We start from the raw sequence: 27,847 nt of genomic DNA, 5'->3' as shown, positions 1-27,847 counted from the left end.
GCTGAGTAGAACTGAATCAGCAGCTCCTGTGGCAAGTTGAAGTTCCTCAGCTGGCGAAGGAAGTACAGTCTCTGCTGGGCCTTTTTCACAATGGAGTCAATGTGATTGTCCCACTTCAGGTCCTGGGAGATGATAGTGCCCAGGAACCTGCAGCCGGTTGTTATCTCAGAATAACCCCCGACACGGTGATGAGGACACGAAGCGGAGTAAATATTTTATTAGGTATTTAAACACAAAGCTTCCGAGGAGAGAGCTTTAGCGCTGCAAGTTCAAACTAGATGGACATTTTAATATTTAATAGCTTTAATATTTTATTAGCTCACCAAACGTAAAACTTCCATGAAGAAAAAACGTTCCTAGTAAGGGTATAACCTGTGTTATCTGTTTTCAGCGGTTGTTATTGGTGCGTTCAAGTCCTCCTGTGAAGTTCGTACATACGAAGTGAGGTGCGTTCAAGTCAGTTTCGTCGGAGCAAGATGGCGGTGTACCTTCTTTTAATGAATTACACGAAAATACAGTAAGGTTTGTTAACTCTGCTTATAGAAAATGAAGAACAAAGAATGCACATCAGGTGTGTTTTTCTTTTTTATGATTTTAATTTACTTAGTCAATGTAAACTGTTAGAATTTTAAACTTTTTATTTTATTTTATTAAAATATTAAAAAAGTATAAAATATTATTTTAATCAGGCCCAAATATATTGATCTCATTCTTGACTCCTAAAAATTACTTTGTCTAAAAGTAAATAATAATTGTAATAAAAAGTTTATAATGAAAATAAATAAATAAAAAGGAAAACCTTTAAGTATTTATTATTTAAGATTTTTATTCAACTTTAAAAACGAGTAGCCTTTTGTTTATTGTTCAATCGATTATCTAATCATTATATTGAATCACTAATGTCAAATATGAAGAGGCTCATTATTATGACTTTTTAGGTGTGGTTCATCTGGATCTCTCCTTGCCACTGCAAGTGCGTAGCTTTTGTTTCATCATAAATTCTAGTAGCCTACTTTCGATTCCCTTTACTGTGGGCATTAACGGGAGAGCAGGAAGTCGGATCAAAGCGAGCGTGGACTGAATGAGATGAGAATAGAAACTCAGAAGTTAAGTCGTCACGTTTAGACTCTGACCTACACCATCTACATATCCTTTTTACTCGGACAAGGTAAGATTTCCAGCTATCCTTTTGAAGGATATTAATATTTGCAATGTAACCTTGGAATGTTTCTGACTCCTTAAATTGGGATCCTAGTTTCTTGTCTTATAGCCTACATTAAAACTGTTTGGCTGTGATAGTAAATTCAGTGAAATCTGATAGTAAAATCTTGAGCATCATCTTAAGCCTTATACTCTCGCCTGACCCCGCACCTGTTCGATGATTGATTAAAGCAGATGTTGTGAATTATTCGTTTCATAAGTGAACGAATATTGACGAGTCATGGTCGCTCCCATTGTGAGCGCGTTATGCGTGGCTTTTTTCCCGGGACACACCAAACCGACGTAAAACGCGGCAAAGTTAATTTTAGGTTCGATACTCACCCTAAATTCCCTTGCCACTGTGTCGGCAGTCTTACAAAGATATCAATACCATGATTTTGATGTTCATGGTTCTGTTTTTTTTAACAGATGTTTGACATCTCTGACTGGGATGAGGACACGATCTACAAACCAGCACCCAAGAGGACCGTGGTAGGACACTGTTAAATGTTCTCATGTTTTACCATATGGAATATCTAGTTGTTCATCATATGATTGTAAAGATGCATTGGAGAGTGCAGTGGAGAACTGGGACCGACTTTAACTTTAAATTAAACACAGTCTCTTTTTGTCTCTTTCTGGTTATTCAGCTCTTGTTTTGTATAGCCTACTGTTAACTTAAATTCTCATTGATCAAACCGTGAAAAACGTTGTCTGAATGCATATAATATTTTTGTCTGAATGCTGTTTTACTTTTTCAATTGTGTTTATTTATTATAAAAGTTTCTGAGTTAATATTAAATGACTGCTCCGTGCTACGGACATTGTAACGGTCACTTTTACATTATGGTAACGCGAGGTAAAAAGTGTCAGTATAGGCCTAATAGATTTGACAGGTGAGGAGAGGAGATAACCGCTCTGCTGACTTTTGTAGCCTAGGCTACTCTTTCTTTTATTTCCTGTTATATTGTGACCAGAGTTGGATGTTTGTTTTTATACTTTTTCTCACTCGATCCCCGTGTATGAGGACGAGTGTGACGTTTAAGTAATTTTATTAAACGCGGGGAAAATACGCCATCTCTCGTCTACCTTTTCCTCCGACACCTATTGTTTTTCTCTCTTTGGGCAACATATTTTTTTACAGTCTATGGCAACATCTCAACTTTGCGTAACAACATGTTGAAGGATGATCTGTGCTTTTCTGGGATGACACAAACAGCAGCTGTTTTAATTATTTTCTTTCTTTTATTTGTGTTCTAGTTTTTTGTGTTTCCTTAATAGGCTACCTCAAATAAAAAATCCTGAGATATAAAATTAATCCAGCAGTAGACAATTTCAGTAGACTAATCTGCATGGATTCAAAAACATAAAACACAATAAAGGGTATTTAATTAATTTTGGAAATACTATAAGGCTACATATTACTACTGAGAGACTGGCCTGAGAATATGACTTCGTACAATTGCATCTTCACTGATGGACAGAAATGTGCACAAATCAAATAGCCTACAGAATGTCTTCTAAAAATCATTCCATTGAATATTCCAGAATTCAGTGCTTTAATCCAGACAGGACAGCATCTGCATGATCACCCTACAGAGTTCAGTGCCAAATCTGCTCCAGCACACCTGACTGCAATTTACAAATAATCCATCTTGGTTTGGTGGTTCAGGTGTTTTTTAACCTCCCCTTGAAATTGTGGATTGGATACACAACATTTTTTCTGTTACATTGTATGTTAGTTCCCTTTCGAGACGTCTCTCCTATTGCGTAAGTAGCTTACGCTATAGGAAAACTCCTTTTCTCGAGAATATTGAAGTCTTTATGTAAAACGCATTGCAGCTGCACAGCAGACAGCAATGAGCGAAGGAGCTCGGTCATTGGCTGTGCTGCGGCAACTTGCTCGAATCAATGACGGGGCGACTCTGAATGCGCGACCAATGAGCGCGCCTCGCGCCCGCGCGAGCGCGTCAGAGCCCGCCAAGATGGGCGTGGCCAAGAGCTATATATTGGGCGCCCCCCGTCATGAGAGTTCTTTAGATTTAATCTCCTTCAGCGAACACCTTCTTCGCTGGATCCTCCGGATTATTGAAAGCCTTCGCCACCGTGGAAAAGCATACCAACCGGATTGCTACGAGGACGTCGGCATCTTCAGCCGCCTTCGAAAGCCATTCTACTGAGCCATCCGGCGCGCGACACGCAAGTATTTTACATCTGTTCGCCCCGCGACATTTGTAAAAGAGCAATTTTCCAAGGCGTTGTTTCAAATGCCTTCCTGCGCGTCGTGCAGAGACCTTCTTCCGGACGGGGACCGTCACATCATCTGCGCTCGCTGCCTGGGCCGGGACCACGCAGAAGCTGCTTTGACCAAGGGCGGATGCCCGGAATGGGACAACCTGGGTCTCTCCCCACTGCGGGCTCGCCTCGCCGCTTTCGCCGTGAGCGAGCCCATCGCCGCCACCCCTCTGTTTGAGCCGCGCGTTAAGAAGCACCACTCACAGAGGCTTCCTGAACCTGAGCTCAGTGACGTCACGCCGAGCCAGTTTCCGCGTGCTTCACCGCCGCTCTTATCTTCCCCTCCGCCGGTTCAGTTCACTCAGCCGGACCCACACCCCTCTAGCAGAGCGGTGGGCCTTGTGACTTTCGGCGCGTCCGAGGACGACGGGGGAGTAGATGACACCTTGTCCATCGACGCTGCTTCTGATGACTGGCCGGGCTCCACTTTCGACCCCGCCCCGTCGACACTAGCTAGCACGAGTGGGGGCTCCACTATGGATACGGAGATTGTCCGCATCCTCTCGAAGGCCGTGGAGGACCTCGGGCTCGATTGGTCTTCTCCCGAAGAACATAGAACCGACTGGACGAGTGGTTTCTGCAGGGGCGCCAGCAGGCCCTTCGGCAAAGGCCTTCTCCTTTCTTCCTGGAAGTTCATGACGAACTCACCAAGTCATGGAAAGCCCCCCACTCTGCGCGTCTGAAGCCTTCTTTTTCTTCGTCGCTCTCCTCTGTGGACGGCGCAAAGGAAAGAGGCTACGAGGGAACGCCGCCCCTCGAGGAGGCCGTGGCCAATCATCTCTGCCCGCCCTCCACCACTGGATGGAAAGCCAAAGCTTCCCACCCCTCGAAGCCCTGCCGCACTACTTCGGCTCTCGCTGGTCGTGCCTACGCCGCCGCCGGCCAAGCTGCGTCAGCGCTTCACTCAACGTTAGGGCTCTCAGAGTGTATTTGGAGCGTTCTGCCCTATTCAGACAGACAGAACAACTGTTTGTATGCTTTGGCGGCCGTATGAAAGGTTCCGCCATTTCAAAGCAAAGAATCTCTCACTGGATAGTTGAGGCTATAGCGCTGGCTTATGAAGCCAAGGGACACCAGTGCCCCTGGGGAGTCAAAGCACACTCCACCAGGAGTGTGGCTTCTTCCTGGGCATGGTCGAGCGGGATACCGATCAAGGATATTTGTGCGGCGGCAGGCTGGGCCTCACCGTCCACATTTATCAGGTTTTACAACCTACAGGTCCCGACATTGCATTCCAATGTACTATCAGCATGATGCTAGTAGAACTATGGGTTCGTATCTAGATTATGTATGTGCTTGGGTCACACTGAGCACCTTCTAGCTGCTCTGTATTTTTCCCCACATATAAAGCTCGCCTATGCCGGCTAGTTGGATGATATCTTTGCTTTTCAGCTCAGGCACCTGCCTCTGGCTATCATAAGGCGAAGTTCAGCACGCACAGCGTTTTGCATGGTGTTCCCATAGCGTAAGCTACTTACGCAATAGGAGAGACCTCACGAAAGGGAACGAGTTATTAAGGTAACCTCGGTTCCCTGAGAGGAGGGAACGAGTATTGCGTATGCTGCCGTGCTTGTGCTTGGTTAGTTCGCTTCAGCCGTTTTAACCTAAAGAACTCTCATGACGGGGCACCCAATATATAGCTCTTGGCCACACCCATCTTGGCGGGCTCTGACGCGCGCGGGCGCGATGCGCGCTCATTGGTCGCGCATTCAGAGTCGCCCCGTCATTGGTTTGAGCAAGTTGACGCAGCACAGCCAATGACCGAGCTCCTTCGCTCATTGCTGTCTGCTGTGCAGCTGCAATGCGTTTTACATAAAGACTTCAATATTCTCGAGAAAAGGAGTTTTCCCATAGCGTAAGCTACTTACGCAATACTCGTTCCCTCCTCTCAGGGAACCGAGGTTACGTTAGTAACCGAGTCGATCAATTTAAATGCTTAGTTTTTGTTTAGAACTTGTTGCACTTTTTTTGTTTGGTTCTTGGCAACAATAGTTATATGACAATCTCAATCCCCTTCAGCTGTGTGTGTCTGCATCAGGTTAGTAACTACTTGGCATGTCTGTTCTTGTTGTGTGGAGTAGCGTATCATCAAATGAATAAAAGTATAAATCCTTTAGTTTAAACGCACTCATGTGAATAGCTTTTATACAGTAGTTCTTGATGTGTTTGTTTTATGTTTGTTCTGAGAATAGACATGACTTTCACAACTTCCTACACAACTTGCAACATTCTGAACAACATTTGGATGCAATAGACATTAAGGCAGAAATTCTAAGATGGCATTCAATGCGATTGTCCTGTCAGCCTAAATCTGTAGATAATCATTAGTGGAGAACTGGGACCGACTTTAACTTTAAATTACACACAGTCTCTTTTTGTCTCTTTCTGGTTATTTAGCTCTTGTTTTGTATAGCCTACTGTTAACTTAAATTCTCATTGATCAAATTGTGAAAGACGTTTTCTGAATGCATATAACATTTTTGTCTGAATGCTGTTTTACTTTTTCAATTGTGTTTATTTATTATAAAAGTTTCTGAGTAAATATTAAATGACTGCTCATACTACTGACATGTATAAGGATGATCTGTGCTTTTCTGGGATAACACAAACCTGTATATAGCAGCTGTTTTAAATCATTGGTCATGGGTTCACACAACCTCTGCCGTTATCTTGGTGGGTTCCGAGCCGTGCCATCTCTGAACCAATCAGTCTTTTCCAAACTATCTAACATTGACAACGTTATTCCTTTAGTTGGGCTTTCATGGTCATAAAGTTCTTGGCTGGAGCCCACTCCATTTATGGCCCTAGATTAGACTGGTGTTTTGGGGTTCTGGAATTATGAGTTTTGTGTGGAATTATGTTTGAACGAATCACCTGGAAGATTCATTTGTGTTTGGTTCGCCCTCAAATCCTACATAATCCATACTGAATTAAAGGGGTCATGAAATTGTAAATCAAAATGTTATATTTATTTACACTCGGGCTAGATTTACTAACAGTTTGCATCAGCGCAAACCCTCTTTTGTCGTTAAAAAACTACTGTCAGGATTTACTGCAGATACGCAGTGAGAAATTAGTGCTGAAAAGGCATTATTTTTGAGGCTGATCTTATTGCAAATGCATTTGTAGGAGTTTCCCTTTCAGACGTAAAATTTATGGGAGGAGACTATTTAAACAAATCATTCAACATGATTGACTAAGATTTGTGGTAGCTTATTAACTGGTATTTGGTAACTGGTAACTTCCACAAAGAAAAAACGTTCCTAGCAAGCATATAGCGCTGCTGACTTCAGTAACCCGGATGAGCCGGGGTTTCCTGTTTTCAGTGGTTGTTATTGAGGAATAACATAACCTACTGCTGGATGGCATGATTGACCAATCAGAATCAAGCATTCCTCAGAGCCTTGTAATGGTAAAAAACGTGTTTAGACATTGGATGGCCTCATGGCCAGATATCGGATATGTATCTGATTTAAAACCACATTTGGAAGGCTCATTTCAGAAGGACCTTCAGTGATTTGATTCTGGAACCGGAGCCTGCTGTGAAAAATATTAATTAGGCTATATATTTGAAAAATATTAAAATGTACTTATTTTAATCAGGCCCAAATATATTGGCCTCACACTTTACTCCTAAAAATTACTCTGTCTAAAAGTAAATAATAATAATTGTAATATAAAGTTTATAATGAAAATAAATAAATAAAGGCATCAAAAGGAAAACCTTTATTAAGTTTTATTATTTAAGATTTTATTATTTAACTTTAAAAACTCGAGTAGCCTTTTGTTTATTGTACAATCGATTATCTAATTATATTACATTTAATGTCAAATATGAAGAGGCTCATTATTATGACTTTTTAGGTGTGGCTCATCTGCATCTCTACTTGCCACTGCAAGTGAGTAGCTTTTGTTTCATCATAAATTCTAGTACTTTCGATTCCCTTTACTGTGGGCATTAACGGGAGAGCAAGAAGTCGGATCAAAGCGAGCTTGGACCGAATGAGATGAGAATAGAAACTCAGAAGTTAAGTCGTCACGTTTAGACTCTGACCTACACCATCTACATTTCCTTTTTACTCGGACAAGGTAAGATTTCCAGGTATCCTTTTAAAGGATATTAATATTTGCAGTGTAACCTTGGAATGTTTCTGACTTCATAAATTGAGATCCTAGTTTCTTGTCTTATAAATTAAAACTGTTTGGCTGTGATAGTAAATTCAGGGATCTTAAGCATCATCTAAAGTCTTGTTTATACTCTCGCCTGACCCCGCACCTGTTCGATTATTGATTAAAGCAGATGTTGTGAATTATTCATTTCATTTGTGTACGAATATTGACGAGTCATGGTCGCTCCCATTGTGAGTGCGTTGCGGTTCTTGGCTTTTTTCCCGGGACACACCAAACCGACGTAAAACGCGGCAAAGTTAATTTTAGGTTCGATACTCACCGGACATTCCCTTGCCACTGTTCTTTAGAGTCGGCAGTCTTACAAAGATATCAATACCATGATTTTGATGTTCATTGTTCTGTTTTTTTTTTTTTTAACAGAGGTATAACAGCTCTGACTGGGATGAGGACATCTTCTACAAATCAGCACCCAAGAGGACCGTGGTAGGACACTGTTAAATGTTCTCGTGTTTTACCATATGGGATATCTAGTTGTTCATCATATGATTGTAAGGATGATGAATTGGAGAGTGCAGTGGAGAACTGGGACCGACTTTAACTTTAAATTACACACAGTCATTTGTCTCATTTCGGGTTATATATAAAATCCTGAGATATAAAATTAATCCATCAGTAGACTATTTCAGTTGACTAATCTGCATGAATTCAAAAACATAAAACACAATAAAGGGTATTCATTTTAGAAATAGCTACTATTACATATGACTACTGAGAGACTGGCCTGAGAATATGACTTCGTACAGAAATGTGTAGCCTACTCTCTTTTGCACAAATCAAATACAGAATGTCCTCTAAAAATCATTACCTTGAATATTCCAGAATTCAGTGCTTTAATCCAGACAGGACAGCATCTGCATGATCACCCTACAGAGTTCAGTGCCAAATCTGCTCCAGCACACCTGACTGTAATTTACAAATAATCCATCTTGGTTTGGTGGTACAGGTGTTTTTGATCAGAGTTGATGCTAACCTCCATTGAATTTGTGGATTCACAAATTTTTTCGGTTATATTGTATTCTAGATCTATTGACATGCTTAGTTTTTGTTCAGAACTTGTTGCACTTTTTTTGTTTGGTTCTTGGCAACAGTAGTTATTATATGACGATCTCAATCCCCTTCAGTTAAGTGTGTCTGCGTCAGTTTAGTAACTAGTTGGCATGTCTGTTCTTCCAATGTGGAGTAGCATATCAAATTAATGAAAGTATAAATCCTTTAGTTTAAACACACTCAAGTGAATAGCTTTTATATACAGTAGTTCTTGATGTGTTTGTTTTATGTTTGTTCTGAGAATAGACATGACTTTCACAACTTCTACACAACTTGCAACAGTCAAAAACAACATTTGGATGCAAAGTTGCAAAGGCAGAAATTCTAAGATGGCATTCAATGCGATTGTCCTGTCAGCCTAAAGTCTGTATATAATCAGTAGAGCGCAACCTTCAGGCTGAATAACGCAAGGACACTAGAATGCTGCCAATTGTGCGTCTGTGTTCTGCGATTAGCATATAAAGCTTACAAAATGTTCATCATAAACTAGCGCTAAGATCCAGTATCTATCTATCTAATGTTTTTAGTAGTGAATAGCCTATACTACCTGTCAAAATGATTGATTGACAGGTGGGCGTGTCTATCCTTTGATCTCCCCCCGCCCCTACCTTTGACCTAGTTCCGCCCCTTCCTGTTACCTTTGACCTAGTTCCGCCCCTTCTGGTTAAACTTTCTGTCAAAATGATGGATGTGTGACAGTTAGTTTGATCGTTTGAAGTTCGTTTGATCAAGAAAAGTGGAGGTATTGGCCTTTGATGTTAACATAAGCTTTGATGTTACAGTTACAAAGTGATGTGACAGTTAGTTTGAGATGTATTGGCTTTGATGGTGACAGTTAGTTTGATCGTTTGAAGTTGGAGTTTTGGTCACCGCCCCTGCATTTCTGAGCAGCAGCATGTATAAATGGGTCAGCCGTGAAAGTGATAAGAAAAAATGGTGGAAGTTTATCTGTTCTGTAAAAGAATATAAAATAAAACCTCACACAAAAAGTTTAAAATAAATGTAGAACTATTCACTGAACCAAGCATTTAAGTTTAGATAAAATGGTGAAAGTTTATCTGTTCTTTAAAAAGAATATAAAATAAAATCTCACACAAAAAGTTTGAATAAAATGGAGCCACAAAAATATTGAAAACAATCCAATGTATGAATGATATCATTCATCCTCAGCAATGCGGAGGGAGGTGAATTCCTGCTTTGACACACACACACACACACACACACACACACACACACACACACACACACACACACACACACACACACACACACACACACACACACACACACACACACACACTCGCTCTCTATGTTTTTGAGACAGTGTGATATCATTCATACATTGGATTGTTTGCAATATTTTTGTGGCTCCATTTTATTCAAACTTTTTGTGTGAGATTTTATTTTATATTCTTTTAAAGAACAGATAAACTTTCACCATTTTATTTAAACTGAAATGCTTGGTTCAGTGAATAGTTCTACATTTATTTTAAACTTTTTGTGTGAGGTTTTATTTTATATTCTTTTACAGAACAGATAAACTTCCACCATTTTTTCTTATCACTTTCACGGCTGACCCATTTATACATGCTGCTGCTCAGAAATGCAGGGGCGGTGACCAAAACACCAACTTCAAACGATCAAACTAACTGTCACCATCAAAGCCAATACATCTCAAACTAACTGTCACATCACTTTGTAACTGTAACATCAAAGCTTATGTTAACATCAAAGGCCAATACCTCCACTTTTCTTGATCAAACGAACTTCAAACGATCAAACTAACTGTCACACATCCATCATTTTGACAGAAAGTTTAACCGGAAGGGGCGGAACTAGGTCAAAGCTAACAGGAAGGGGCGGAACTAGGTCAAAGGTAACAGGAAGGGGCGGAACCGGAAGGGGCGGGACAGGAAGTGGAGGAACCGGAAGGGGCGGGGGAAGATCAAAGGATAGACATGCCCACCTGTCAATCAATCATTTTGACAGGTAGGAAAGGCTATTTACTACTGTTTTTGCCACAAAATTACTAACCAAAGCACAAAAATAAAGAGCAAATGTGTTGATAGAAATGATTAAATTACAATCAATGCTAGCAACAGAATAACAGAAGACTATGTTTTAAGGTAATACTAATTTTAAGAGTAATATTTGGCTACTACTAGTTTTAAGGTAACATTGTTAAAATAACAGTGAGATTATTAAAGCAAGTTAAAAATATTTCTCATCTCATCATCGTTTGTTCTTTCAAAGATACAGGGAACAGACAAAAACACGCCTAAAGAACCACCCAACAAAAAGCTAAAGCAGCCCAACCTTCAGAGTCCTGTAGGACAGGTGACTGTTATCCATCCTCCTCATTCTCTCTGCTTAGACACTGCGTTGGCTTTACGCTTAGTTTTAATAGAAACGTTTTTGTCTCTTTCAGAAAAAGCAGACTGCCGGAGACGGTAAATATGGGGAGACGTCACATAATGCTCAGGTAAGGTCATTGATTTGTGTCTTTTGTTTGATAGTGTATTAAGCCTATAAAACAAAAAGCTTCAGGTAACTTCCTCACTGCACTACTAATATAAAACAATATAATAAAAAAAATCACCAATTACTTACTAAAATATAACCAGTATCAAAACGCATTAAAGTTTATATGAAATATAAAAGTTTTCGGAAATTCTCAAAGTCAAAAATAAATAGAATAGCCACATTAACTAGAGCACTTTAATGTCTTTTGTACAACAGCAAAACAATGTAACAATGGCAGTGTTATCTTATAACAAAAGGATAATGCTGAATTTCACATTTTTATTAGCAGTGGCAACTTAAACTTCTTAAAAAGTATTAAACTTTCTTTGTCCATTTTGCTGAAAAGAATGGGTTCAATCATGTCAGAAAGAGTTATTAAGGAAGAGAAGCCCTCACAAAGTGATCCTGTGCTGCAGCTGGTACGTTTCATTTGTCATATCTCACTTTATTAATCCATACTGAATTAAAGGGGTCATGAAATTGTAAATCAATGTTATATTTATTTACACTCATAGGGCTAGATTTACTAACAGTTTTCATCAGCACAAACCCTATTTTTGAGACTGTGACAATACACATAGGCTCAACATTGCACGTTTTAAACAGGACATGCATCAGCTGAATAAACGTTAGCCAATACAAACATATTTATAGAAAATAGTTGACAATGAATAGACAGGAGTCCAATAATAGCAAAACGAATCACTTATTCTAAAAAGAATATCAAGTATATAAGTTTAGATGAATCCGAAATATGGGGCTGTGTTAACAGTAAAACGTCTGTCTTTTAACGAATTTTAAAAACACAGATGGATAATACAAAATGCTTTCTGACATTTTGACAGAAAAAAACCCAAACTAAAACAAAATTTAAACTTAGCCCGTCAATTTACAATTATCTTCTTTCTGTGCACGGTCTGTGTTTGTGAGAGAGAGCTCGCGCAGCACTGATACAACGGTACTTTTTAATCCATAAGTAACTAATACGCTAGTATTCATACAAAATAATTATGTAACATAATTAGGTAGTTATTATTAACACAATAACGTAACACATGCAGACTACGTTTCTCAACACTGAGAATGAATAAATAAACGCCTGTTTCTCCAGACTCGTGCTTATCAGTAATCCACAAATAACAAAACTTTCATAATCACTAAGCCATAGCGATTTTAATTTTATTTAGATTTATTGTTTATTTAGATTTAAAATGCATACTTAAGCATTTTATAATTTGTATGGCTGAATGATGTTTTCCTCTCTGAGTGACCATGAATGAAGGAGTATTTTAATCCATGCGATCACTCCTGTATGATCATCGAATCCAGATTAAGTTAACTAAAAACAATATTTCAACTTTCCACATCCACCCCAGCCCGTTTACCTTCAGGAGTCAGAAGTGCTGTGACTACTGTACTGTCCTCGCTGATGAACTCAGTCAGACTGCGGGCCGCGGGAGTAGAAGAGGATCGAGTGGGATTCTTTATTGCTGCTGATTTTCAGTCTCTTTTTAATGATAGGCCTTACGCATCTGTCAATCATCCCCGCTTGCTATTTGGGGAATGAACCCAGCGCTATGATTGGTCGAACTCTGCTTCTTTTGCTGTTGCTTGATTTGAGGACTGCGCGTGCACAGAAGCCTCACCAGGTTTTTGCGTAGTTTAGAGTGATAAATCGTACCACCGTACTTTGAGGTCAAAATGCGTACCCGCTACGCAATACGACAGGCAGTGTCAACGTGACACAACACCTTTATTCTATTTTAATTATTCATGATAGAGTGACCCAAGCACTACGCTGTGCTTACCTCATCAGCCATCATAAGCCAATGACATTGACAGAAGGGTAACTTGCAGGAAACTATATAGCATAATCTCTTGTTTTGTGCCTTTTATTAAAATATACTTTAATTATTGTTGGTCCTATATTCATTGAATGAATTCACATTTGAATATCCATTGTAAAAATGTATTAGGCAGAAGTTCTGTCTGATTTCAATTAGGCCTATTAATAATTCAAGCCTCTCTTGTTTTAGATTATTATTATTATTATTATTGTGTGTGTCAGTGTGTGTGTGTGTCTCTGTGGGTAATGTAATGGTTATAATAATGCATAGTGGTTCAATTAAAAAAAGATGAATTTATATTGTGATTGTGAAAATGGTCTAAAATGCTCACATATATTATAGGTGCTAAAAGCAGTAATTTACGCAGTAACACGTAAATTACGTGTTAACGCGTAATAACGTGTTAACGCGTAATTACGTGTTAACGCGTAATTACGTGTTAACGCGTAAATTGCGTTAACGCGTAAATTGCGTGTTAACGTGTAATTACGTGTTAACATGACAGTTTCACACGTTTTGGCCCTAATGGCCTTCCATAAGCCTAAAGTGGGCGGAGTTGCTCGTCGCCATCTTGGAAGTGCGTCACAGTGCGTCACTCCCGGATAAACGAAAATGGGCAAAAAGGCGGGACGTGGGTGGAGTTGAGGTGCCTGGATCCTGAAACTACGCCCGCCTATCTCGACGTGATCGAGTTTGCTCAGGCTAAGGAGCTAATGTGCTGTTTTTGCCCTTTGAAATACTATAATAGTTAAAAGACATAACTAACCGTGAGACTGTGTATTGTGATGCATTATTATTCTCATGCAGTAACTTACAATATTTGCTCTGAGCGTGTGTGTGACAGTGATTCATGCGCATAGATGTCAGTCAGCGCGGCATCGCACGCCAAGTTCGTAGAGAGCTTTATTCAGTCCATTTTAAATTCTGATAGATATTACCTAAGAAGTTCAAGTAATGCACTAGAAATCCGCACTCATTTAAGGGACGAAGAGAAAGCACTGACACCTGCAGGATTTCATCAAAATATTATAATTAATAATATATTTTCGGGTATTTTTCAAAATAGCCGAAAAAAGAATTGGCCGCCTCCAGTTTTCACTTTGTTTTGGCTCCAGCTAACGCTGTGACGTCATTGTGACGTCGGCGCAAAAGGGTCTATAGTCCCAAGTCAATATCTGCCTAGGAAATCGCCTTGTCTTAATATGCATTGCAATTTGTACTCGTTGTGAATACGCAGGCCACAAGAAGTAATTAGGCCTAGGTTGTTTTTTGATCACTTTTACTCACGACATGCTATCCGGCAACAAAGGATTCCGTTCATTATGCTAAGCTAAGCTAGCGGCGGCGCTGCCAAACTAAGACAATGCATGCACTGAGACAAAAATGCATTTGCCCACCTATCTAAATGTAGGAAAGACGTTGAATAACGCCCATTTCAAAAAACGATGGTGTGTTCCTTTAATAAATAACTATTCCTGCTTTAAAGGCTTTGAGAATCTTTCCTTTTATCACCGATTATGTTGAAAGCTAAAGTGATTATAACTTTCGTTATCTAAACGTTCAGGTTAAAGTTTCCATTACATCAGTTCTTAGAAAGACCTTTACCTTTAAAGAATAAGAGGTTAAAGAATAACAACAACTTTAAAGGGTAACTAAACACTAAAACAACTTTTTTTAGTTAATTATCTGTAAGAATGGAGCTTCATAAATGCTGTTCATTGATTCGAGTACATTTTTTGACATTTGGGTATAAAGTGTTTTAATTTTCAAATATATGGTGTAAACACGTCTGAGTGCTGACCTCTTCAGGTTAAACGGAAAGCTCCTGCAGTAGGGGTACTCTCTGACGTAGAATACTCTCTGACGTCACTCTGTCACGCCCTTGGTGCGAGATCACCACGCCCTTGGCAGCCCCTGGTATAAAAGCATCTGGTTCCGTCAAAACTACTGTAGCGAGTCAGGAGTTGGAATTTCAAGTATTGGAAACGATCAGGATAGATATATATTAGCATCTAGTTAGCATAGCATTTATATAGTTATTTAGATTATTTCGTGTAGCCTAGGTAGTTAATCTCGCCTATCGCTCCAGTGTGCAACCTGCATTTTACGTGGGATTGCTTCTCCAACGCAATGGAGGTGGAAATGGGCTTCTCCACACAGCTCGCGCTGCCAAACGCTGCTCTTCATACCTCTCCTGCATGAACTCCACCACCGCAGCGGCGTCATGATGTGAGTGAGCATATATTTTTAATCACAATTTATGTTCCTTCTTATTAGGCTAAAGTTAATCCTCTGGTGTCGACAAACGCGCCGGCGCGATTTGCTCATTATTTTTTCACATAGCAGCAAAATATAATGAACTTAATAGTAATAATAATCCTGGAAAAAATTACCTCAAAATGACTATATATAAGAATAATCGGATGCCGATCGCGATGCGGGAGTTAAGACCGCAGTTTGAGCTGGTGTCCACAGACAATTCACCCTCCTCCATTTCAGGTGAAGGTGGGGGAGAAAAGTTCTCGACTTCAAATGACCGCTCTGTTGCAAAGCTACTTGCGTCACTCCATTTTAGCTAGTTTGACAGCAGCTGTCACTGCGGGTCTCAGGTGCACGCCCCCCCGCTCAGCCCCGCCCTCGGTTCGTCCCCTCTATCTCCGCTGGGGTTTGCCCGCTTTCCAGCATTTTTCAAATATTGCCAGTGGGTGGAGTCAGGCTTTGACCAGGGGTTTAGTTACCCTTTAATGGAGTCAGATTAATATGGAGATTAATAGCCTATGTCAGATAAATATTTGAATTATATATGTCATCCTTCAAACTGCCTTTTGTTCCGATTATTGGTTCAATAGCAAAATAGCTAAGCTTCCAGCCTTACAAGATCACACTTTAAAGTTACAGAAGAAAATCATTTTGGTTATTCAGCTCGTGAAGAAAAAAAAAGTCTAGATATTTTAGTGCTGCTTAATGGCCGATTTGATTATTTTTTAAAGAACATTTAAAATGTCAATCTATGGTCTCATCATACAGCTCGCACCCACCATAATTTAGAGTTAGAGCTAAAAAGGATTGAGTTTTTTAATGCCATTTCTGTTTTTGTGCTGTGTCTGGCATTCAAAAAAAAATTATCTCAAGTAGGCATTCACACAACACTGTCCCTTTACCAACACATGACTCTAAAATTATCAGATATGAAGCAAAGGGTATTTATCTAATTTATTATTTAGTCAACTGGATGAGTTTCTCTACATGATGTTCTATTATGAGCTGATCAAAACATAATTACACTGAAAAAAATGTTATGTTGAGTACTTAATTTTATTATGTCAAAGGGTTGCACGAAATAAAATTATCTAAATCCAGACATATTTTTTAAGTTGAGTGTATTTATAAAATATAAGTACAACCAATTTACAAAATATAAGTAATTTCAGATTAATTATATTAATAAGTTTAGCTAAATTATTATGAGTTGAATTTACTTATTTTTTCAATAATCAGCCTGTGAATCTCAACAATGGTGACAATTATAAAGCATGCTGCAGTTCAGGTAAAATTCAGTGATTCAGATCAAATGATTGTGAATTAATGATTGTTAAATAACAACCAACACCATCAGATTACCTTTTCTATTTGTTCATTTGGCTGTTATGACTCAGTCCAGTACATCAGTCAAACAAAAATCTAAAGTCAATGAGTTAAGAGTTATCAGACCCCAACTAAAACAAACACTAATCTCCATAATGGTGACACAAAATTACGGTTTTCTCCTTCAGTGATTCTGCTTGTTAACATCAGGTATCTTCAATGTTGGCAATAACAATAAAGACTTATTACTTCTTCTTTGACGTCTGTCTGTTATTTTTTTTTAAAATGCATAGGGATTTTATATTGAACATAGCTCTGGATCACAGTGTCAAGGGGGCGGGTTCATTTTACTCAGACGACCAATCAGTCTCTCTCAGTTTACTCATTTGAAAATGGTAAACTTTTAAGGAATTATTTTTATTAATTATTACTCAATTCTAATGTGTTAAATTTAATTAATAATATTGCCTGTAATCTCTTGCCACAATTTTAAATTAAACATTTTTTTCTATTTACTTTTAATTGAATAAAATTAACTTGTTTTAAACAAGGACAGTGAATTTCAAAATTACTAATAAAAAATAATTAGGATTAAATAACACATTAAAATCAGTGAAATTAACCAGATAAAAACATGTAACATTTACAAGGGGTCAGAATCATTTTTTTCAGTGTAGAATAGCACCCTCCTTGTCCATTTTTAAAGTGAGGTTAAAGACCTTTTTATTTGATTTGTCATATAAAAATTAATGTTGATGCGGTTATTCTGTTTGTCTGTGTCTGCTATCGTGTTGTGGTTTTATTTTGCACTCTGTATAGCACATTGGTCAACAGAAGTTGTGTTTAATTGTGCTTTATAAATAAAGTGATTGATTGATTGAGTGATAACAATTCATAAAATTAAAGTGGACTGTATTTTTGTATTGCCATGCCAGTGATTAACAGAAACATATTTCTTTGTAAATCACAGCATATGAGCGTATATGTGAAGCATTTTTGAGTTAAAAATAAAATAGCTCGAATTTTGCTGGATACCAGATATATAGAGGTACAAGAAAATTAATTTGAGAAATTAGCAAAATATAGCATTGGGAAATAATTATAAAATAGAGATTACTTTCGGGAAAACGAAGGTAAATCACTAATTAAAAGCAACTTCAATAAACACTGGCAACATTCTGGGTATAGGTGGAGAATAAACAATATTTTTAAAAAATCTATTCAAACTAAAACCTTTTTAAGTAGAAACAGAAGATTATTTCTTCGTGAATCTGGTCTAGAGATCAGTGAAGCCATGATTTTACTAAAAATTGTAATCTGACTTTATCATTTACTCACTCCAATATAGAAGGTGGCGGTATGCAGCATTACAATGGTCTGTAACCCGCCAAAACACTAGAAGAAGAATTTGCTTTTACGCGCGCTGCACATAGAGCTGAATGAGATCAGCGGATGATCACTTCAAACCTTCAAACACACACGGAAATCAGAAATCAGAGGACACGCACTTCACTTTCTCCTGCTTTATTCAAACTGTTAACTCACATAAGGTAACTTTTTAAAACAAAATATCATATTCAACAAAATATATTACCCTAGATGTTTTCAACAACTTTTAATATATTTTTAGCATGAATGTTTTATCGAATGATTTCCGTTACACAAATCACTACAAACATCTATAATTGTATGTTTTCACTGGTTACAAACAAATGCTGTAAAGGATAAAATACGCTTGTTGTTGCGCATTTTAGAATTTACAATCCAAAAAGCTTAACGTTACATATATCTACGAACATCAAAGGCTCTAAAATGCGATGCTATCAAAGGTGTTTGGATTAATTTTGCGGCGTTTCATTCGTGAACGAATTGTGTCGAATCACTGTCATGATCGACTCCGTTGTGACACAAAAGAAGATATTTTGAAGAATGTTGGTAAACAGTTGACGGTAGCCGTTTACTTCTATAGTATATTTTTTCCTACTATGGAGGTCAATGGGGTAAAGTTAACACATTAACTGTCTGGTTATCAACATTCTTCAAAATATCTTTCTTTGTGTTCAACTGAAGAAAAAAACTCATACTGGTTTGAAACAACTTGAGGGTGAGTAAATTACGACAATTTTAACTTTTAAGTGAACTATTACTTTAAAAAAGAATGGCCCATAAAAATATTACCTTAAATATTTCAAAATATAGTGTTTTAATCTAAGAGAACAGCCCTGAATGCTCTCATCATAGTTCAGAGCCAAACCTGATCCAGCAAACCTGCCTGTAATTTTCAAATAATCTACCTTGGTTAGATGGTTCAGGTGTTGTAAAATATTTTGTGTCTCTCTGTCACCATGCTTGAGTTTGCATGCGAGCTGCCTACAACTTCCTATCTGCAAATTTGCTGCAAAAGCGTGTATTGACACAGGTCCAACTGTAGGTGAATAATGTCAATGTTTCACTGATGTCACAAATGTCCAAAAAGTGTACAACGAAACAGCATTTATGAAGCTCCATTCTTACAGATAATTAACTAAAAAAAATGGAGGTGAATACAGTAAATGGCAGTAATAAATATCCTCTGTCCGACTGTATTAAACTGAGAATCAACCGAGCAGCAATCTGTGCTCGGTGTCTCTTATTTGGTTCTGCAGTTCACTGTAAGGCTTTACAAGATCGGGAGGGCATTGCAGAAGACCGTGGACAATTTAATAAAAATTACCTAACAGGTGTGTTTGATCAGGGTTGGTGCTAACTCCTCATAACCATTTTTGCACAATGTGAGCCTGATGAATCTAGACATTGTCATCCTGGAATATGGCCAAGATGTGACTTTCTACATGATTGTTTAAGAAATTAAAAGCTATACACTCCTATCAATTAGTGTTAGAAGAATTATTGCCAAACATATACAGTATCTCACAAAACTGAGTACAGCCCTCACATTTCAGCAAACATTTTAGTATATCTTTCTCAAGGGACAATACTATAGAAATTAAACTTGGATATATTTTAGAGTAGTCAGTGCTGCTTGTATAGCAGTATATATTTACTGTCCTCTGAAAATAATTTGACAAACAGCCATTATTGTCAAAATAGCTGGCATCAAAAGTGAGTACACCCTAAGTGAACATTTCATTTTGTTTGGTTCTTGGCAACAGTAGTTATTATATGACAATCTCAATCCCCTTCAGCTGTGTGTCTGCATCAGTTTAGTAACTAGTTGGCATGTCTGTTCTTCCTATGTGGAGTAGCATTAATATCAAATTAATGAAAGTATAAATCCTTTAGTTTAAACGGACTCAAGTGAATAGCTTTTATATACAGTAGTTCTTGATGTGTTTGTTTTATGTTTGTTCTGAGAATAGACATGACTTTCACAACTTCCAACATTCTAAAACAACATTTGGATGCAATAGACATTAAGGCAGAAATTCTAAGATGGCATTCAATGCGATTGTCCTGTCAGCCTAAAGTCTGTATATAATCATTAGAGCGCCACCTTCAGGCTGAATAACACAAGGACACTAGAATTCTGCCAACTGTGTTCTGCGATTAGCATATAAAGCTTACAAAATGTTTATCATAAACTAGCGCTAAGATCCAGTATCTATCTATCTAATGTTTTTGCCACAAAATGACTCACCAAAACACAAAAATAAAGAGCAAATGTGTTGATAGAAATGATTAAATTACAATTAATGCTAGCAACAGAATAACAGAAGACTATGTTTTAAGGTAATACTAATATTAAGAATAATATTTGACTATTACTAGTTTTAAGGTAACATTGTTAAAATAACAGTGAGATTATTAAAGCAAGTTAAAAATATTTCTCATCTCATCATCGTTTGTTCTTTCAAAGATACAGGGAACGGACAAAAACACGCCTAAAGAACCACCCAACAAAAAGCTAAAGCAGCCCAACCTTCAGAGTCCTGTAGGACAGGTGACTGTTATCCTCCTCATTAACTCTGCTTAGACACTGCGTTGGCTTTAGGCTTAGTTTTAATAGAAACGTTTTTGTCTCTTTCAGAAAAAGCAGACTGCCGGAGATGCTAAATCTGGAGAGACGTCACATAATGCTCAGGTAAGGTCATTGATTTGTGTCTTTTGTTTTATAGTGTTTTAACTTAAAACTTTTAAGCCTATGAAACAAAAAGCTTCAGGTAACCTTCTCACTATCTACTGCACTACTAATATAATAAAATGACCAATTACGTACTAAAATATAAACCGTATATTCATCAAAACGCATGAAAGTTTATATGAAATATAACAGTTTTCTGAAATTCTCCAAGCCAAAAATAAATAGAATAGCCACATTAACTAGAGCACTTTAATGTATTTTGTACAACAGCAAAACAATGTAACAATGGCAGTGTTATCTTATAACAAAAGGATAATGCTGAATTTCACATTTTTATTAGCAGTGGCAACTTAAACTTCTTAAAAAGTATTAAACTTTCTTTGTCCATTTTGCAGGAAAGAATGGGTTCAATCATGTCAGAAAGAGTTATTAAGGAAGAGAAGCCCTCACAAAGTGATCCTGTGCTGCAACTGGTACGTTTCATTTGTCATATCCCACTTTATTAATCCATACTGAATTAAAGGGGTCATGAAATTGTAAATCAAAATGTTATATTTATTTACACTCGGGCTAGATTTACTAAAAGTTTTCATCAGCGCAAACCCTCTTTTGTCGTTAAAAAACTACTGTCAGGATTTACTAAAGACACGCAGTGAAAATTTAGCGCTGAAGTTGTGGACAGGGTTATTTTTTAGGCTGATCTTATTACAAATTAATTTGTAGGAGTTTCCCTGTCAGATGCAAAATTTATGGGCGGAGACTAGAGATGCGCGGATGGGCTATTATTTCATCCGCAACCGCATCACAAAACTCATCATCCGTCCGCCATCCATCCGCACCAACGTTTTTGACCAATTTTCAAAACCGCACCCGCCCGCCATCCGCTGATTGGGCGATACAAGGCGCTGCTGATGACAGCCGCGAGACTAGAAAGCTCTCAGAATATCAGCAGTGAACTCCGTCTCCGATCGGCGTGCAGGGACAAAAATAAATAAATAGCCTAAATTAAACGCACTTCGGCAAACCTGACCTTATCTGATAGGCTACTGTACAATATTTTCATTGTAGCCTAATAGAAAACGCATTTTGGCACATAATTGACCAGAAACAATATCGAACGGGCGCATAAGAGAGCAGGTTCACACATGCATCCGTCAGCTTTGATTTTACATCCTGTGGTAGGTCTATTGGGATCTCGACGGACGAAACTTGTCAAGGTGTTCGTGGAGGTTTGAGGTTTAGCAGCACACTTGTGATTTACCATATTAGACGTACCCGTCTTGTGGCTGTCATGAACATAAACTGCTTTGCAGATTTTGCAAATTACATAGCCTGCACTGGTGTCATCCTGATTTACCACTTTGTAAAACTTATTCCAGGCAACACTTTTCTGACCTTCTATTTCCTTTGTTTTTAATTCTCCTTTTTTGAGTTTGTCACGTACCTCCTTCGAGGGTGTTGCCATCTCTGATAATAACAAGCAGTCTCTGCATGGACTCTAGCTGCCTGATGAAAATTTGACTATTTCAAAGTGTGCTCTTTTTTTTTTTGGATGTAGGTAGGCTATAGTCAGATAACAATATTTAACAATGTCCACATATATTTTTCATTTGATTGGTTTCAACTGCCCGCCACCCGCCCGAATTTAATTAAAATATTTTTTTTCGTCATGTCATCCGCCCGATCCGCGGTTTATCCGCGGCTCTAACCGCCAACCGCGCATCTCTAGCAGAGACTATTTAAATGAATCATTCAACATGATTTACTAAGGTTTGTGGTAGCTTATTAACTGGTATTTGCGTCGTTATTTACTGTCTAAAAAATCATGTCTTAACCTATTTTGTTCTTGACAAGCTGCGCTTGCTGTAAGAGGAGGAACCGCAGAGAACAGGGAGTGTGTGGAAGGAGGGAGAGAATTTTCTCCATTCAGTTCATTTATCCGAACATATATAGGTTATTCTACAATAGAAACACACTTTAAGTTTAATACCTCAAAGCTAAATCCCCAGTTTAATTCCGAGTGTGTTTTCCACCTTTCTGAAACATCAGGAATTTTTCTGAAATCGCCCTATTTGTGATGTCATGATTTTCTTCCAAACGGCTCTTAACAACTTGTGTCTATCCATCAGTCAAAAGCGATTGAATAAGAATGAATTCGTCTCATTTCACAACGGACTCTTCTCAATTATTCTTGACATGCTGCTGGTTTAACTTGCATCGAAAGCTACGGTAATGCCCTTTTGTTCTCGGAGGGAATCGTCGTAGTTGCATTGGTTCATTTTAAGGCCATCTTGAGCAACACAACACACACGATACGTGCTGTAAAGGAGGGTGTTGATACAGTGCATGAAATTTGCCAATCACAGCAGTGGACATTTACGTGTGTTTCTGAACAACGCAAAGAGCTAACCTCCAGAAACATAATATAAAAATCTGAAAATGGATTTCATGACCCCTATAAAATTGATCAAATGTGTGTGGGACTTCTCTACTTATAACATTTGACCAAAATAAACCCTATTGACTACTACATAAATCCCTAGCTTTGCACATAATTCTTCACAGAAAGGAGTTCTGAGTTTACTTCTGATAGTTTGTGTATATATATAAATTGTTTGACAAGGGTTAGTAAATAATACAATTATTTGTACATCATTTTTCTGAATTTAACAGAATGCAGAAGGAAAAACCCACACTTTCCAGTTCCGTATCAGAAAGGGAGAGATAAATAAAGTTGTATGTAATGCATCCAAAACTGTATTTGGAGCACTTAATGAGAATGAGGAATTTGAAAATGATGATAAAAAGGGGAAAGAAATAATAATCCGAAGATCCAAAGAACAAAACCATGAAGCAGCTGTGAAGACAGATTTCCCATCCTGTCTTATTGAAGATGATGAGATCTTACAAATAAACTTCTACAAAAATAAAAATATTGCATCTACAAACCAGGAAACAACTGCAGATACCGACCCAAAAAGTCTAGTCACCTTTTACATCAGAACGAGAGGGATGAAAAAGAAAACAATAATGAAGAGCAGTGTTTTTTTGAATAACAACATTGACTATGTTTGTGTATTTGCACACAAAGGAGACACTTTTGAAGAGGCTCTTCAGCATGATGGCAGATTTAGTGATGACATTTTTGACAAGGTGACCTGTAAACTTGTTGATGATGAAAATGCCAACCATTCAATAAATTTGCCTGTAGATCGATGTGATGGCAAGAAATTCCAGTTAAAGTTCAATGTTAAATGTAAAAAGCCACGAGCACCTGTACATAGTGACAAGAATGATGGTGAGTCTGTTAAACACAGCCAACAGCCTAAAAACACCAAACAAAAAACAATTCAAGAGAAAAAGACAAAAGGCCCGGATCCTTCAACTGATTACTCCGAATATGCAACTCCGAATACTTCTGGAAATTCTTCTGGTGATTCTGGAAATTCGTTCTTTACTGACATTCAGAGCATTCTGCAGACTGTATTGAAAGAAGTATTAAAAAAGCAAGAGAACCCCCAGGTTCAAGAGTTATTGCAAAAAGAATATGATAAAGGGGTTGTTGAGTGTTTCACTGAGGTGAACAAAGTGAGGCGAATCATGGACCTGTCTGACTCTGTGTGTGTGATAGTAGTTGAGGATTCTCCCAGAGGAACCGGCTTCTTACTCTTTGACAGATTCATCCTCACTAATGCTCATGTTGTTAAGGACTTTGTAAATTTTCCACCGGAGGCTCCTCACACACACAAGCTTTCAGGGACTCTGACAGCTGTGTTTAATCATGAAGTTTTGGGATCTGGGACAATAAATCTCCAAGCAAAGAGTGAGCTTATTGCTTACAGATATGAAAAAGATGAGAAGCTCAGGTGCCATGATTATGCTCTTCTTGAATTGGAAGCTGCACCTGAAAACTGTACTGAATTGCTCACTTGTTATAAACATGGTCCCTCTCCTAAAAGTGGTGGGATCTACATTGTAGGACATCCAGATTGTGGGGTTAAAAAGATGGATCTCTGCTTCATCATTGGGATTGAGAATCAACTACAGAGTATAAACAAACACAGATCTGAGAATGTTTCCTGTCCATATGTATCATGGCAATGTTGGCCAAATCTATACAAGAACCAGATAACGTATAACTCTTGTTTCTTTCATGGATCATCTGGCTCCCCGGTGTTTGATGCACACGGATATCTGATTGGCATGCACTCTGGTGGCTTTTATTACAAAGAAGGTGAAAGAACTAGAAGTGTTATAGAGTTTTCATATTCCATGCAGCCCATCGTGGAAAGTATCATCACGCAGGTCAAGACAAGAAGTGACATCTTAAAATTACTAAAAAATGAAAAATTTAAAAATATACAAGAAAATGTTGACCTGGGGAAAATTGTGGATACATACGGAGCAAACATTTCCGTTGAGGAAGAACAGCAGATTGAAGTTGAGAAAATGGAAGTAAACTAAAGGGAAACCTGAGCCTTGTCTCCTGATTGAAAACCCACCAATCCATCAGGAAAAATATCTGACAGAGATTTGTCAATCCCGTTATCGATGTTTTTTTCTTCTTTATATTACTATGTATTCTAGATTGAAGATTTTTGTTTTTTAATAACTTTTTAAATAATGTCTCTTGATGTAATTCTGCAAATTCTGCGTGGTCAGCGTAAAGATTTACTGGAAATAAAGCACAAGAGAACCTCTGCAGAAAGGTTCTTCAGAGCTGAATATGATAAAAGTGTTCCCGGTCCTCATGTCTACATGGACATTTCTTTGGGAGGAAGTTGCTGCAAAGCCTTCATTTATGAGAGACCTAACATCAGAAATTTTTCAATGTCATTATGGGTTTTACTTTTCATATCATTTGTTGAGTTGATTGCATGTTCAACAGCAGAAGTGTCTCTTATTTTAAAGTCAAGTAACCCACCAGCAGGGGATTGTGGGATTGACGCGTCGAGAGAGGAAGAGTGAAAATTATTCATTCATGTGATGCTAAAAATAGTTAGGCCATTATTTTCTTTACTGACCATTATTTTCTTTAATTGCTCATATGATTGTGTATTCATATTTCCATACTCATTTAACAAATCATTCACTCATATGTTCTTTATATGCATTTTATATATTCTTTTAACTTTACATTTATACTGATTTTACATTCCTTCATCTAATGTTTTAGTTGTTGTAAGAGATCATGTTTAAGCTTTGATTGCACTTAAAGTACATTTATTATTTTAACACTTTTTTTAATTTTAACACTTACATTTTACCTTACATTGGTGGTGGTTGAGGAGATTTCCCCTTTCTATGTAAATCGATTTGAGTGCTGAGAAAAAGCGCTATATAAATGTAATTCATTATTATTATTATTTCATTAGTGTGTACCTTGTGTAATTCAAATTGTTGTTTTTAGTGTTTATCCTGTTGAGAAGCTTCGCGGGTCTTCAGTTTGTTAGGTCTGGAAAATTTTGTGAATGTCCTGTAAGAAATGTAATCAGAAATATTTAAAAAAATGCTCCTTACAATAAAGACTCAATGAAAAGGTTTTATGAAAGTTGACATATTTCTTATTGAAACCAGATGTTTAGGGTTGAAGATGGATTAAAAGCCACAAAATTCCTTTTTGACTTGATTTTTGTCTTTAAAATCTACAGAAGTTGTGATAATATTTCTTTATTATTGTGACGTATATCTGAGTGAAACGGCTTCTCGAACGAGTAGTATGGTTCTGGTTTGCTATTGGTGGATCTCATGTGAGTGACAGGTTGCCCGCCCTAATGCCAGTAAACATCATCAGAGAAGGAAAGATGTCGGGAGGGGAAGATATTTTGATTAAAGATTACAAGGCACATGAAAAAATTATGTGCATGGATAAATCGTTTATAATAAACGTAAAAAATTAAGATGTCAATTTTGATTTCATGGTGACTTTAAAGACACTGGTATGTTTCAAATTGATGTTTTAATATAAGCAGAATTGATCTATTTAGTGACTGAAATCTTCTATGTTGAGATCATTCAATCACTAAAATAAATAAAAAAATTGGTAACACTTTACAATACTGTTCCATCATTAATGAATTACTACACAGGAACAAATGAGTAACGCCATTATTAACACTAGTAACAATATAAACTACTGTTAACTAACAAGAAACTAGTTCACAAATTAGTAAGTAATAGTGCTTTGCTTAGTTGAATGTGGTAGTTCACTATTAGCTAATTAATAGCTACTATTTTTCATACCTCCTAGAGGACCATTAAGAACTACAGGTTCATAATTAATGTGAATAATGTATAATTAATTCTAAAGTGAAGATCATGGTAAGCCACTAGCAATGACTCAAGTGTTACCAAATCCTTCAGAAGGAATTACTAATTATTTGGAACAGTATTCTAAAGTGAAAACATGATTACACTCTAGTAATGACTGAAGTGTTACCAAATCCGGAAGGAATTACCATCTAAAACCTTACAAGGTTGCACTTTATTTTACAGTATGTGCACTTTCTATGTAGGCTACTTACAGTGTTCTTACCACAAAAGTGCTGAATAGTGTAAGATACTAGTACACGGGTTATATTAAAGTTTAGGGGTAGCTCAACTTTAGGGACCGTTCGGTATTTATGGAAAGGGCCACCGTAGGAAAATAGGGGAGGGTCATGTCTTTTTATTCAACTTTTGGGTCATTCAACTTTTTTCGGTCTAGGGGGAGGGTCACCCAACTTTTGTATTCATGAAAACAGCAACATTTAAAAGTGGCTTGTTTGGTGCATATTTTTTTCCATCTAGCTTTATGTAGCTCTCTCGGTCTTGGTCCCCCATCGCTATCAGATGGGTCTGACCCAACAAAAATCCAGTTTGGCGCTGCCTGACAGTGCACGCACTTCAGTACGCGCTCAGAGAAAGTGCATCGTACATAACGCCAATTAAATGTTTACCCGGCATAGCTTTAAAGCACGAGCAAATAATGAACTTTTGTGATTTCGAATAAGTGCAGTGTCCTGTGAATGTAACTCTACCGTGGCATTAAAATGTGATATGAATGAAGGCAACGTTGAGTGTATTGGGACTGAGGCGC

General features: G+C 37.8%; 2 protein-coding genes across 3 annotated transcripts in view; one reads left to right on the top strand and one right to left on the bottom strand.

Moving 5' to 3' along the window:
• The window catches only part of spef2 (sperm flagellar 2), a 112,431-nt gene that overhangs the window by 36,634 nt on the left and 47,950 nt on the right, over window positions 1-27,847 (bottom strand). The gene's annotated exons all lie outside the window — the stretch shown is intronic.
• LOC143749230 (serine protease FAM111A) lies at window positions 1,025-26,313 on the top strand. Of its 2 annotated transcripts, none has more exons than XM_077241755.1 (9): window positions 1,025-1,168; window positions 1,630-1,692; window positions 8,047-8,109; window positions 10,987-11,070; window positions 11,162-11,215; window positions 20,545-20,628; window positions 20,716-20,769; window positions 21,165-21,242; window positions 23,443-26,313. In XM_077241755.1, exons 2-9 carry the CDS (start codon window positions 1,630-1,632, stop codon window positions 25,231-25,233), a joined length of 2,271 nt encoding a protein of 756 aa, XP_077097870.1. In that variant the 5' UTR covers window positions 1,025-1,168; the 3' UTR covers window positions 25,234-26,313. The 2 variants fall into 2 exon arrangements, with proteins under 2 accessions (XP_077097870.1, XP_077097871.1); XM_077241756.1 differs by having other exon boundaries at window positions 1,028-1,168; window positions 20,551-20,628.

This window comes from Siphateles boraxobius, unplaced genomic scaffold (assembly GCF_051911475.1).
Source record: "Siphateles boraxobius isolate OS27281-9 unplaced genomic scaffold, OSU_SipBor_1 24, whole genome shotgun sequence".
Classification (NCBI taxonomy): Eukaryota; Metazoa; Chordata; class Actinopteri; order Cypriniformes; family Leuciscidae; genus Siphateles; species Siphateles boraxobius.
This window is presented reverse-complemented; position numbering and strand designations above follow the sequence as displayed.